General features: G+C 38.3%; 1 protein-coding gene across 1 annotated transcript in view; it reads left to right on the top strand.

Moving 5' to 3' along the window:
• The window catches only part of FKBP5 (FKBP prolyl isomerase 5), a 50,600-nt gene extending 36,182 nt beyond the window's left edge, over positions 1 to 14,418 (top strand). The window contains exons 6-11 of the mRNA XM_081946341.1: positions 3,411 to 3,567; positions 4,392 to 4,482; positions 5,336 to 5,419; positions 8,180 to 8,365; positions 10,501 to 10,740; positions 11,397 to 14,418. Of these exons, the coding sequence (XP_081802467.1) occupies positions 3,411 to 3,567; positions 4,392 to 4,482; positions 5,336 to 5,419; positions 8,180 to 8,365; positions 10,501 to 10,740; positions 11,397 to 11,501 (863 nt within the window). The 3' untranslated portion in view covers positions 11,502 to 14,418. The remainder of the gene's footprint in view (positions 1 to 3,410; positions 3,568 to 4,391; positions 4,483 to 5,335; positions 5,420 to 8,179; positions 8,366 to 10,500; positions 10,741 to 11,396) is intronic.
• The last annotated feature ends 800 nt before the right edge of the window (positions 14,419 to 15,218 follow it).

Below are 15,218 nucleotides of genomic sequence, written 5' to 3'. Positions count from 1 at the left end.
CAAAACTATACCTGGAAAATAGAAATGCCTTTAAAATAATAGATTAGAATCTTTGGAAACTCCTTCACAGCTAATACTAGATGCTGTGTTGACACTAACCCAATAATGCTGCCTAAGAATACAGGGAGATAATTAATTTAGATAAATGTCTACTAGTCAAAAGTATTGTAATACATAAGGTGATTCCATAGTATTTTTGACCCCTTTGTTCCAGTGATACAGCCACTAACAACTTCAGTACTGCAAGTCTTCCGTGTTCCCTTAGGCCACTCAGAACATACTTTAGAGATACATACACAATATAACACCTAAAATATTGCCTCAGATAGGGTACTTAGAAAGGATATTCGCATTGCTCAAGAAAAGGAAAATACTGTTTGGATTTCCTTTTGTTTGTTTTTGCAAAAGACAAGTGTTACAAGCACTTGGCGAGTCATAGAATAGGACTTGGTAAGAGAAAAACATACCTCCAAGTATCTTACATTTTTGTGGCAAAAAGTGTTGTTTCTCAGACATAAAGAGAGAGTTCCTAGAATTCAGACCCACATTGTAGTCTCTTTATCACATTATCAAACAGTATAGACAATAGTGAATTAGATGGACATGCTTTTTGCTCTGTTTTTCCATTAAGAAAATATACTTTTCTATTGATATACAGTAGTATAAGAGATTGCACTCAAGAGATTGTCAAATAGAAAGAAAAATGTAAGATTTAGAATGTGTATTAGTAATAATGGAATGAAGCTCACATTTCAAAAGGACTTGAGCTCTTTGTTTATGTGAACAAAATCTCTGGTGGAAAGTGGTTTAGAATTCCCATCCAATTTCATTTTATAGCATTATATGCTAAGTTTCTGGCATCTTGCTACATTTCAATTTTTTAAAGATATGCATACTTGATGATCCACAGATACCTAAAATTTGTAATGTTGGCTTCTAGTGCAAAAGGCTTTTAAGAAGCAGAGGGTTGTTTGGTTTTATATTTATATTGGCAATTGTTTTTATTAGAACACAAAGTAATTACTTCAGTATGAGAAGGCCAAGAGTTAGAAATTACAAGGAAGAAGCAAAAGTTTACAAGGGTTTAACTAATTTCTACACGGGATGCAAATACAAGACGTTGTAGTGCCTTGAGGACAAATAAAAGTACTGTATTATGAATGTTCCTAGACTAGAAACTTTTTCATGAAATACCTGAAGCATTTCTTCAGCTAGCAAAGTTGTCAGGGGGTTAGTAACGTAATGTAAACAAAGAAATAAAATGACAAAATGCTCAGTGTACGTAAAATTAATCCATTGACCACTCAAATAGCAATGTTAATGATAACGGAACATTCTGGCATTGGTAAGCTAAAGACCAGAGTAAAACTCCATCACTTAAATTCAAACCATGCTGACTGACCCAAATCTTTTACTTATGTGAGATAGCTGTCTTGAGCATTCCTTGGTTGAAGTGTATGGAATATACTGTGACTACAAATATTACATTGAACGTTGGGCAATTAAACAAACTTTTGATAATATGCTAGGCGTTTGGAACAGCATCGTCTGAATACATTTCTGGATTTGTTTTCAGATTCTTGTCTATAGACTAATCTCTAGTTTAGACTTCATATGTGTCCTGGTTTTGGTGATAAATTAGAGCAGAATTTGTGCAGAGATAGGCAACGGGTGCCTTGAGTTCTGGAATGTTCCCAGGCATCTCTTCTGATTTCCAGCACACCTCTGTCTATATTGTTTACTAAATGATTTTTAGAGAGATGGTATTATATTGTATACCACCCAGAGCCCTTCTCTGAGGGAAAGGGATGGTTAAGATATGAAATATAAATAAATAAATGCTGCCAAAACAACTAAATCATTCTATAATATCAATTTGTGCTCACCAAGATCCAGTAGAATGATAGAATGCACCCTATATTCTCAGGTGAGGAAGGAAATACTTCCTCTTTTGGTAAATGGCTTTTTATGATTGACCAAGGGACCCATTTTTTATGGATAGGTAGATGGCCTGACTTTGAGCGGACTCATTACATGATTGTAAGGTTCTTAATGTACTTCCATTGTAGAACACACTGTAAGTTAATAATTACAATGTTTAGTTGATGTAAGCTTTAAGTTGTTTTGACAACGTGTCCTGCAAGTGTGCCATTGGGCTTTTCCTTTTACAGTCATTGAGAGACATCTTGTCCATCTGTATAGCCCAATTACTGGCTTAGAATGAATACAGAATTCATGTTCTTTGAATAATTTAACACTCCCAATTGGGGGATTATACTGAGTGCTTTGGAGATTGCAAAAGAAGGGGGAAAGGGTTGGTGAGAGAGGTCATGCCCAGTCATTCTCACACATATATCAATGCCAGTTCCTACATATGCGTATACATATGCATAACTTCTGTAAACAACAATCTGGCTTAGCCTCCCCTATTTGGAAGCCTTCCAATTATTATTATTATTGTTTTTTTGGCAACATAACAGAAGGGTTTTACAACTGCCTTCTTCCATGAATTGTTTTCTACTTCCAGTCTAGCCTATGGCCTTGATGTTTCCATGATAGTCTTATAATCAGTTTCTAATCAGGTATGCCTCTCCTTTGCTTTAATGATCAGTGAACATCAGAATTCTCAACCATTTAATTTCTTGTTACTAACCTTACAACTTCGTTTTATATCTAGGATTGTATTTATGGGGTGGTAATCTTAGAGCATTCTGCAACTTAATATCATTTTTATCTAACTTTGAAGGGAAAAAATGTCCCATACCTATTCTTCCATGTTACTTAGCAGATGTAATTGTAAAGATGTTTGTGATATTTGCAGTAGTTTGTGCTAATTTTGCATTTGTTTCTTTTTCTTTTTCTTTTTTTTTTCTAAATTCACCCTGTGATTCCCAGAATATCAAAGAAATGTAATGCAGTGCCATTTGGCAGTTTTTTGTGTTCAGGCAGAATGGTAGTAGCTTTTGCAGCACTGGGTTACATCCAATCTGGGTTCAAAATTAGGCAGGATTTTGCACCCTGATACTGAGAGCTGCTATCTTCATACAATTGCCTCAGAGAACTGGCCCACAATGTGAGTAAACCTGTCTTCAGTTCTGTAGGCTAAGAACAGTTGTCTTTAGACGAGATGGTGGCACATACATTTAATACATAAGTAAATAAAATTTAGGGTTTTTTTAAAAAAAAGTTAACATAAATCAGTTTAAGCATGGACTCATTTTAGAAATAGGGAAAAGTCAAAAACAATGTGATTTTGAAGCTTGTTTTGGAACCAAGTTCTTCTCTTATGCCAGCTATGGTGAAGACAAGAATGGCAACAAATAATGTGTTTTGATCATGCGGTTTAATGCATATTGAAATGTTGCTGGTACTGCTTTACATTCCATAACATTTCTCTCTCTCCCATGCAGTCCAATTGAAAGGGTTTTGTGACGGCAGAATGTTTGATTGTAGAGATGTAGCTTTCACTGTTGGAGAAGGGGAAGACCATGACATTCCCATTGGAATTGACAAAGCTCTGGAGAAGATGCAAAGGGGAGAACACTGTATCTTGCATATAGGAACACAGTAAGAAATGTGGGAGGCGGTGTTTGTCATCTGTGTCCGTCCCCCCCGCCCCATTTATTTATTTCTTTATTTGGTGTCTTTGGCTCAAGTCTTGGCTTCCAGTGTCCACTTGGAGAAGCCTATACATTTGGGGTTTTTTGCAAGATTTTTGAAAGTGGCTTGCCACAGGTTCCTTCCCAGACTGAGTAAGTGAGTGGCCCAAAATCATTAGTGGGTTTCACGCCTAGAGTTAGAGTTAGAATTGATTAAAATTCCCAGTTTCCCAGTTTCTAGCCTGATACATTTAACCACTACAAGAACCTGGCTCTCAATCTACTTTTACATAGCTTTTATACAGATCTCATTTATACTTAACACCATAGCTGGTGGTAACTGACAGTAAGATTGTCATGTAATGTAAATTGTTTTAGAATAAACCATTTCTTTTAAAATATATTTAAAATGATATTTAAATAATGTATAGATAGGATTAAGCCATTATTTCAAATATTCTTACCATTTGCATATCCACTGCTTAGTGTAATTTCAAGATTTTGAAAAACATGAAAGTATAAATAAGTGCATGAAAAATTGAAGAGAATGCACAATATATAACTGCATCCAATCTAAATGCAAAGTAATAACATTGAGTCCAGTATAGTATATAAGTGTTTTGCCCCATGAGCTACTCAGACATTGGTTTCCTAGGCAACCCATGTTTTGTCTCCAGGACCTGATATGTAGCTAACCCATTATCTCCCTGTGAATGTAAATATCCAGAATGCTGAATAATGTGCCTTATCCTGAGTCATTTCTGCTATATTTTTTCCCATGCTTTATTTTAGATATGGGTTTGGTGAAGCTGGAAAGCCTGTATTTGGCATAGAACCAAACGCTGAACTTGTGTATGAAGTTACATTGAAAAGCTTTGAAAAGGTGAGAATGGAATTTCTTCAAATAGCAAACCATCCTGTACACATTGGATGTTTACCCACAGGAACTTTTCTACAGTGAATACATTTAGGAAGATCCATTTCCGGCTCCATCCGGCACGTTTGTCACAAAAGTTGGTAAAGATATGTCAGCAAGGATCACAGTGTTCTTGTGTGTGTTTTATTGTTTTGGGTGGGGTCCAAGACTTGTCCTAGGCTTGTTCCTTTTGTACTTCTTTTTCTGGTTGAAGAAAAAAAAAACTTGTCCTGCCAAAGAGCATTGAAAGGAGGGCAGGGCAAAATTGCTGAACAGGCTGTGCCCTTTTTAGGGTGATGGAGAATGTACCATCTCTGTAAAGTACAGGGAAGGAACAAGATGTACATAAGGTGGAGCATTGATGCCAATCTATAATGGGAAATGTTAACAGGAAGGAAACTTAAATGAAAGAAATCTGTCTACCCTCAGGAGGATTGTATAGACTTCTTTCATGATTCTGGGTTATCCTTTCATACTTTTTAACTCCTCTGTCTTCAAGACAGATTTAAGTGGAGCTGAATATATTTTGGACTGGAAAGAAAATATCAATGATATCAATATGGGGCTACTTCAAATTTCACTCTGCCTTAATTTCTAAAGCCAAATATAAATTTGTGAATATTTTTATATACAATTATTTTATTGATTGCTATTAACTTTTGCAGTGGTTTTTAAAAAAACTCTGTATTAGGATTAAGTAATACTAAATTTGAAATTAGCAAGAGTTGAAAAATCTTACTATATTATGAAGTATAGTTTAGACTTTCAGCATTACATCACTTTCTGTTATTTAATTATTGCTATAAATACTTGGTTATAGGCCAAAGAATCCTGGGAGATGGACACCAAAGAGAAACTAGAACAGGCCGTCGTTGTCAAAGAAAAAGGAACTGTGTATTTTAAGGTATGTGTCAGCATTCTAGCATGAAAAAACTTGTCTCCTATTGAAAAGCCTTCTGCAGTTTATTTATTTGCTCAGAGAATCTCTCCTTCTTAACATTCACCTTTGTCTTTACCTTTCAATGACAGATAGCTTTCTTAAAACAGTCTCTAAGCTTTGGTTTGGAGAGCTGAGCAGTTGATATCCAGTATATGTGGATCTGTCATAATGTACTGTATTTATCGGAGTATAAGACGCACCTTTTTACTCCCAAAAAGAGGGTGGAAATCTGGGTGCGTCTTATTTTACAAATGTAGCCCCGCCCACCTGGTCTGTGCGTTGGATTTTCGGGTGGTTCCAGGCAGCAGGGATCCTCACTTCCACATAGAGACTGATCCCTGAAGCAGCCCAGGGAATTGCATTGAAAGCCTTTTGAAGGCCCCCTCAGGAGCCGCCAAGCGCTTGCCCCTCTGACACCTGCTGAGCCTCCTCCCACTGCAGACGCACTTTCTCTTTTCCCCTGGCCAGATTCGCCACCTGAAACGTGAGGATCATAGAGGAAAAAGCTTTCAGGTGGCAGCGCCTTCCGTACACACCATTTTTGGAATTGGGGAGGGGATCCACCGCCTGAAAATGCTTTCCTCCACGATCCTCACGGGTGTCAGAAGGGTGGCAAGGGCTTGGCGACTCCTGAGGGGGTTGAACCTTCTCTGCTCGCAACATCATCGCCCTGAGGGCATTGCTGGCAGCTGTTTCCCCCAGCTCAGGAGGTGTGTGCTCTCCCCGCCGCTGCTGCTTGGCCTGAAAATGCTTTCCTCCACAATCCTCATGTTTCAGGCTGAGCTGCATCAGCGGGAAGAGCGCGAGAGTGGAGCTGCTCTTTTTTCCATGGGGCAGAAGGTTTTGAATCAAGCTTGATTGTATCCCATTCCAGGTTTTCAACTTCCCGATCTAGCGTCCAGAGAAATCTAGCATCTCTGAGGCACCTCTCATTTCCAGGAAGAGGAGGAGGGTGGCTTATACAAAAGCCTCTGAGTAACTGGGAAAGAAAGCCATGCTTGGAACTTGCCGAAAACTGCCGCCCGAAAAGCATGGCAGCTGGAGCGTCGCTGGCGGTAAATACGCATGCACATGCTGCATGTGTGCTGTGCGCATTCACATGGTGGACGCCGGGCCCCGTTGCAGCGTACCGGTCCGGAACCCACCACTGCTGCGCTGCCACCCAAAAATGCTGTTACAGCGATCTCTGTAGAGCCCACTTCACCTGCCCCTTGGGTAGTTCCAGGCGGCAGAGATCGCAGTAACAGCATTTTGGGGTGGCAGCAAAGCGATCTCAGGAGCTTGATTGTATCCCATTCCAGGTTTTGTGGAGAGGAGACTGTTCCTTTTCTTTTTTCTTCCTCCACCCCCACCTCCAATCTGCCTGGATCTGTCATGCAGAAAAAAGATATGGTAGCTGGGAGCCTAGCACCTGCTTTTGCACCTCGTATTCTGCCCCATACATCCCTACGACCCATCCGCTCGCACAGAGAGGGACTTCTCCAGGTGCCGTCCACCAGACAGTGCCATGGGGCGGCGCCTAGGAGCAGAGCCTTCTCTGTGGCGGGCCCAGCCCTGTGGAATGACCTCCCCCCGGATATTAGGACCACTACTGATCTCCGCTCCTTCCGTGTTAAGCTCAAGACCCACCTTTTCCAAATAGCTGGCCTGGCTCAACCATAACTTCGTAACGCTCCTGATGGGTTTTTTAATTTAGTAATTTTATTTAAGGGGATTTTAAATTGTGTTTTTAATTGTGTTTTTTAATTGTGTTTTTAATTGTCCTTCACTTATAAGTCAACTCTCCTCCATGCACATATGTATATGTCTCTGTTCTTTTTGTATATATGTTTGTCTTATGTGCATTTTTATCCGTTTTGATTGTACGCCGCCCCGAGTCCTTCGGGAGAGGGTTGCGGCTAATCAAATAAAATTATTGATTAATTATTGATTGATTGCAAAGAGGGCTGTGAACAAGCCCGGTTTTTCAAGGAGGCAGCCTTGCTGGCTCATATTCTTTGGGTTTCCCTTTTGCCGCTCAGGCACCACCACGAGGAACTATTAATCCAAGTAGAAGGGATCCCCACCCCTCCTCGCCCAATGGGCCATTCCCGGTCGAGTGCACAGCAGCCGTTCAGCAGCCCCCACGTGTCTTTCTCTCTGAAGAGAAGAAGAGAGCTGACTGCCGCTCTTTGGGACAAGCAGCTCTGCATGGTCGCCAGTCAGAGGGAAGTGGGGGAATAAAGCGTAGAGAGATATGTTTAGTTCTGCCCTGCCGTGGGGAGGGGTAGAGAAAAGCGGATTTGAGATCAATAGGATGATTGAGCCCCCACACATCGTGTTTTTGCCCTCCCTGGCCCCCAGAAGCACTTTGCAGGCCTCCCAAACTCTACATGTCTCAGTTTTCAGAGGGCTTGGAAGGCCTGCAGAGTGCTATGGGGGGCCAGGGAGGGCAAAACCTTTTAAAAAAAATGTACCTCTTCAAAGTCTTGGTGCGTCTTATACTCCAGTGCGTCTTATACTCCGAAAAATATGGTAGCCAAAATAGGGGCATTTGACATTACAGCTTTCTGTTATTAAAATTCTTAACTGCAACTTGCCTACTCCTTTACTATTGAAATGTTCCCCTTTTCCCCTCATTCTTCTATTACTGATTGTTTAAATTATAACTGACATTTAAGAAATAAATATGTTCTACTTTTCAATGTAATACTCCTCTTTAAGCTTATTTAACCTTATTCTTAGGAAGGCAAGTACTTGCAAGCAGTAATTCAGTATGGAAAGATTGTATCCTGGTTAGAAATGGAATATGGCTTATCAGAAAGGGAATCTAAAGCTTCAGAATCGTTATTGTTGGCAGCCTTCCTCAACCTTGCTATGTGCTACTTAAAGCTACGGGAGTACACTACAGCAATTGAATACTGCAATAAGGTAAAAACACATCTAGCCTTGTGGATCTGGGGAAGCACTAGTGATGTTTGATTTCAGTATTTTCTCAATCTCCTTAATTTTCATTCTGGGTGCTTTTTTTTTGCTCCAGTTAATTAAATATACTAGAAATAAATATCAAAATGATGCAAAAAAAGCTTTACAAAGCAAATAGATACATATAGATCTATATCTAATAAATGTAGAAAAGTTGACAACTTAAGTTCTTAAAATTATTTGATAATTATTTGCATTATGCAATTAAAATACACAATAAAATAATTTTGTAGCATTTTGGGAGCTAAGGGCAACTTTATAGTTTATTTTATTTTTATACATTTGCATTATATAATTTTATATAAAATTTAATATAGATTTGTGTCAGCCTTGGGAGTTGGTTCAGACAAGACACCCAGAAATATTAATTCTGACTTTATTGTAAAGGTACATTGGCAGAATACATCTGTCACCCCTCATCTTCACAGTCCAAGAAACTAGGGAGGTCCCTTCTGAGATATTTATCATGTCCCCATTTCTTCTGCAGACTCAGCTGCTATTCGTCTGGCAGTTGTCTAGTCTGTGGTTTTTTCTCCTCTCCCCCAAGGTCATTTCCACATACCATTACAGATTGTCATTGCATCGCCCATCAGTTGTTTTTCTGTAGGCTAAGCTACTCAGATCCTTGAATTGTTCCTTAGAGGACTTAATTTTCAGAGCTTATGTCATCTTGGTAGACCTCTGCTGAACTTACTTCAATTCCTCACTGTCCTTTTTGCTAATCGGAATGGGAGACAGTACTTCAAATGGGTCTGACCTAAGCTGATTTGAATGGAACAGTCACTTCCTATGATGTAGCCTGTGTTCCCATTAACACATTTCAAGATAGCATTTGCCATTTTGCAGATGCATTACCCAGTTGGGTTCATATTTAACTTGTGACTGACAAGGACACTCATATACTACTGCTAAGTCAAATCTCCCACATGTTGTAGAAGTGCTTTATATTTTTCCTAGACACAAAACTTTAAATTTCTCTTTGTTAAATTCTATCCTATTCACACCAGTCTTGTGCTGAAGGCTTACAGTAGATACTTTTTAAACTTCTCTTTAATCTAAATCAGGGCTGTCAAATTCGCGGTCCACAGGCCAGATGCGTTCATGCGCTTGCCATGCCCACGCCCAGTTTAGCAAAGGGGGAAAAAGTTGTAATACATCATGTGACGATGCCATGATGACACCCCTGATCTAAATTAGCCACCTCACCCAGTCCTTTCTCATCTGCATAGTTTGTGAATGTCCCTATTCCTTCATCCAAATCATTGATTAAAATGTTGTTGATAAAACTCATGGCTGACTTTTGTATCATTTCTCTGAACAGTGTATTAAATACTTTGATTCTTGTTCAATATTGTTTTTCACCATTACAAGATTAAAGCTTTTTCTCCCAAGACAAAAAGTATGCAGATTTCTGAATATAGTACAGCTGGAACAATGTGTTAAAAGTGAGACAGAACATTTATGTTAGTGAGATAATTATATAAAAGAAAGGCATGTGTTTTTGGACAACACTATAAATATCTGGGCTTTATGAGTCATCATATAAACTTTGCTTATAAGTTTTCTGTTGAGCCTCCATTTGGAAGTTTTAAGCATAGATCCATATACATTTAGTCATAGTATCATATTACTATTTCTAGAATGTTCCACTTGTAGCTGTAAAAACCTGTGCTCCACAATATCTAAATATCCAGTTGCCTTTGTGGCAAAAAGAAATCCATTTTGAAGATTAGTGTAAGAGATTTTCATAATTCTAATGACACTATATTTGAGAGACAGATTGCTATGATACATTTTTAAATACTTTGCGTTTACAGTAATATTGTTCTTATTTTTATAGAAGTATATGTAGCATTGTAAAACAGCCTGGTAAAAACATTCTGCTTCTGGATTTTGGTTTCGTTTTTGATAATTACACTGTAAAATTTAGCATCTGCAGTAAGAAGCTTTAGTTTTACTTTCCTATTTTAAAAATAGCTGATTTTCATAGTTTTGTTACTGGCATTAGTAACCATGTCGTTTATTATGAGGGAATTTTCCCACCTTTAATTTATGTTAATTATAAGAATGTTTGTTTGCAGGCATTAGCACTGGATCAAGCCAATGAAAAGGGCTTGTATCGAAGAGGAGAGGCAAGACTGCTCATGAATGAATTTGAGTTGGCAAAATGTGACTTTCAGAGAGTGCTAGAAGTGAATCCACAGAATAAGGCAGCCAAGTCACAAATTACCATGTGTCAGAAGAAAACAAAGGAGCACAATGAACGGGACCGAAAGATATATGCCAACATGTTCAAGAAATTTGCAGAGAGAGATGCAAAGGTTTGCACCTTGCCAGTATGGCCCCCTTCCAACGATTGTTAAATAACAGGATTTCTTATGGAATTGTACAGAAGTATTGTAATAATACAATTTCCTTTGTTTGATGCATATAAAATGTCAAGCTTCAGTCACGTTCATTTATTATAAATTATTTCCAATAATCCGGTAGCACTGCTAAAGTTCTTGTAACCATTATACAAAAGTAGGAATGAAATAATTGCAGTTGTGTTATTATGACAGTAGAAATGATTCCTTTAAAGGATTTCTGTTCATTTTTATGTGACGGTAATCCAAATAGTTAAAAAAGAACAGTGAAGTATCTTTCCTTCGATCACTTTATACTTTTTCATGTGCTCAAAGTGCAGCTTTATAATATAGATCATGCATTATGTTTCATATACTTCCAATTTATACCAGATATATATTTAGAAAGTTCAGAGGTTTTGTGAATTACTGTGTGATTCAGAAGTTGTGCAAGCAACTTTCATTTCCGTTCTGAGTCTCATAGCCATCTTTGTTTTAGCAAATTTTAAAGTGTTCCTAGCAAGTAATTTCTTTTTTATTGATCAGTTTAGACTGAAAGACCTATTGTTTTTTAAACTTATGCTTGTACCTCTCCCCTAACGCCCACGTGGGGCATTTGTTATTGGCTGTAGGAGGAGGCCAGTAAAACTACAGAAGAGAAGGAGGAAAAGCCATCTTCAGAAATTGAGCTTAAGAAGACAGTGACTGATGGCAGTGAATCAGAGGGCCATGTATGACTGTGCAGCAGAAGGGCAATCCTGAATTTAGCCTGCACCCAGACAGGTTTCTGAAGAACTCAGAAATTCTACAGTGTGTAATGTAAAGTTTGTTTCTATAGGCATTATTGTGGAAGCAAAAGCCTATCCAGAAGCTTCACAAGAAACGATACAATTACTGCCACTGCTGTGACCATGCTCAACAGTGCACCACAAACCAAGGACAGCATGGGACCACTTCTAGTGGAGCAAATGGTTCAGTAACAAATACCCACAATGGTTCTGGATTATAGATGGCTCAGAGTTCATTTCAGTTCGCATCAGGCAGTGACCAGGATAGGGCCCTAGGGTGATAAGAGTACAGGAGCTGTCAGTTGTATAGATTTGGCATTGGCATTTGCTTGTGTTTGTGGTAGCATCAAAGGGGTATATTCTGCATGTCAGAAAGATAGGCCCAAGTGCTACCAATTCAAGGTACCACTCTCGTGTTAGTAGAATCAAGTGGAAAATAGTTTTAAAAGTCAGACTCCTGGGATTTTGTTCTCTCTGTCTAGTAGTTCCAATGGGTTTCTGTAGCACAATAGTTTCTCAGGGAACTGAGTAGTCCAAATCGTGCTATTATTGTTGTTCTTGTTATTAAATGATTGCTTGCTGGCAAGGTCCCCAATCTATTGATGACCAAGTGCAGCAGAAATGCCAGCTTCTGGGCCTGAGCATTTCCCACCTCTCAATCCCCACTGGGCTATAATATGATCAGCAACACACAGTGCTGATTAGCTGCTGCAGAAGAAGGGAAAGGAATCTGGACTGAACAAGGCCATTCCCCCCCTCCCCCCCTCCCCCCCTCTCCAGGATCAGTTGGGTGTGGACATAGGGATGCTCGAGGAAAGTAGCCTTTTTCCTTTTTCTTTTTAATGCTTTTTTCATGCAAATGTATGCAGTAATCGACTTGAATTATGTGTTGAGACCTATTGAATGCATTGCTCAAGTTTGTAACATGATAGCAATCAGGATATTTTTTTTAAAAAAGAAAGAAAAACATTTTCTTTCAAAAAAAATCTTTATGATTAGTTTTATCAGTAATACGGTGACATATTTCGCAACATTAAAAACACTTTTAGAAACGAAATTCATAATTTGGTTTTGCTCATTCTGGGAATCCTTCTTTAAACTCTTGATTGGATCCCCTTGAAAGATGTCAGCTTGTTTTTGAATGCTTTTAAAACAAAGTGGGTCCACTGTCAATGCAATAAATGGTAGGGCTGGGCAGCGTTTTAGACATGAAGGTGAAAAAGCTGATTCAGAGTTCACACAAGCGCAAACAACGCCTGTCTGCAACTCCTTAAACCAAGCCCATCTTTTTCCAGAATCACACACCAAACCTTCAGGAGATCCCGGGAAGAGGTGAGGCTGCTTCAGGAAAATGGCTTTGAATCTGAAGTGCCAAACCATTTTGCCTTCAAACCCAAAACATCACTCAGCCCTAATAAATACTTTTCAATATTTTTTTCAGGATAAAGCAGTGAGTTTTTGCTGCAGATGGCTCATATCAGTCTGCATTCTATCTCAATCATTCATTAATAGCACTGCAATTCATTTGAGGGTTCATTCCTAGGGAAATATACTTTTACTTAAGTCCCATTGAAATGGCAGCATGATTGCCTCATTGCTTTCAATGGTGCTTATGAAACTATTGTTTTTCCCCCTCTGGGCCTGGGTCAACATGTTTACTGATCTGTGATGGAACATTACATTTCATCGTGCGTAGAGCTGTACCTCCATTACAGAATGTGTAGGGCATTTTGCTTTCCTGTATGTCAGATGGACAGCACTGCTATATTTTAAATTCGTTTAGTATTTTCAATGTTAATTTCTCTCAGAGTTTAAGACATGCTTAACTTCTTCTCTGACAAAATGCAGTTTTATATTCTTTTCTTCCTTTCTTGTCTCATTGAAATCATTGTTCCCTCTTTCTCTCTTTTCTGCTATTATTCCACTGTTTAATCATATACAGGTAATCCTTGACTTACAACAGTTCATTCAGTGACTGTTTGAAGTTACAACAGCGCTGAAAAAAGAGGCTTATGGCCATTTTTCAACACTTACAACTGTTGCAGCATCCTTACAGTCACATGATCAAGTGGCTCATGTTTGTGATGGTTGCAGTGTCCTGGGTCACCTTTTGTGACTTCCTTGACAAGCAAAGCCAATGGGGAAGTCATATTTACTTAATAACCGTGTTATTAACTTAAAGATTGTAGTGATTCACTTAACAATGCTGGCAAGAAAGCTTGTAAAATGGGACAAAGCTTTGAGCTCTGTTGTGGTCATAAGTCAAGGACTACCTGTATTAAGAGAAACAGAGAAGAAATAAAATGTCATTGGCATTATTTTTACACTTAAGTGAAACTTTAAATTCCTTTGTTTTAATAACATGGAGATGTACCCAGTCTCTAATTAGAAAAGCAGTATCTATTGGTAGAAGGGAGATCTTCTGATGGTGCTATCTGAAAAAGTTTTGAATGATAGATTCCTTTTGGTTATTCTGTTCCTTTTAACGGAAACTAAATTTTATTTACCATGTTTAATCCTAGCTTTTGAATTATTATATACCTCTCCACATGTACCGACATTTCTGTACAGGATGCTAAGAGATGGAAGGAATAATACGGCTGTCTAGAGTATGCTGACCAGCAATTTTGGACACGTGCCCCAATGTTCATTTTGTTACATTGCCGATTATATTATATTTCTGTACCAAATTATAGCCTTGAACATTACTTTCATGAGCCATATTGACATAGTAGGGAGCAACTCTTTCAGATTTAGAGTGCAAGTCATACTTCTTATTTTTGCTTTCTGTGTTCATAAACTGTATGAATTATTGAAAGTCTTAATATAATAAGCATCCACAATAAACAAAAAAGATAAAAATTCATTCTGGATGAAAATTATCCAACAATAGCAAAAGATTGATTCTTTTTTTATGTTGCAATATTTCACTGACACAGAATTTAGTACAAGCAGTAATGTGTCCTGTTGTCTGCTATTTGTTTTTTCAAAGAGGAACATGAGCAAATGGAATGTCAGTCTTAGACTATAGATGGATATGTTATTTTGTCTTGTTTGAACAGCGAATTTTGAGAAGACTCAGCTTGATCTTCCAGATGATGTTGATTTACGATGCTAGCTACGGTTTCATTCACCATGAATGCTTTAGTTACAAGAAAGATTTTCTGTTTGAAATAGATAAAAAAAATTCCCAGCTAGGGAGGATTAGTATATGCTAATGCCCTCCAAATATTATGTGGTATCCATGTGTTCCAATTCTTTTAGAAACATTACCTTCAGTGTGCCTAAAAGCTGTGACTGAAACAAAGTCACAGTTATTTTAGACTTTCCACCTGTACCAATTTCTATATTTTTATGCTATCTGTCATAATTTTAACATGGAATCCTGGGCTTCAACTAATCTTCCCTTTCTCTCATATCTGTATCATTACTCTTGTTTCTCACCAAATTAACACTAAACTCACAACTTTGCCGAGGGCATCTGTTTAGTGTGATGTGGTTTGGAAATATATACCTCTAAGGTGGGTGTTCAACATTTCCTGTTTTGCATCCTGTATATTCTTAGCTTATTTTTAGTTACATGACTGTTGGAACATCAAGATAACTACATCTACCTCAGTAATGTGGCTTTTCTTTTGTTATTCAACTCAGCCATTTGATGCTTGA

This window comes from Natrix helvetica (assembly GCF_964273705.1).
Source record: "Natrix helvetica genome assembly, chromosome: 3".
NCBI classification, from domain to species: Eukaryota; Metazoa; Chordata; class Lepidosauria; order Squamata; family Natricidae; genus Natrix; species Natrix helvetica.
The sequence above is the reverse complement of the archived record's forward strand: the minus strand, read 5'-3'. Positions and strand labels throughout refer to the sequence as shown.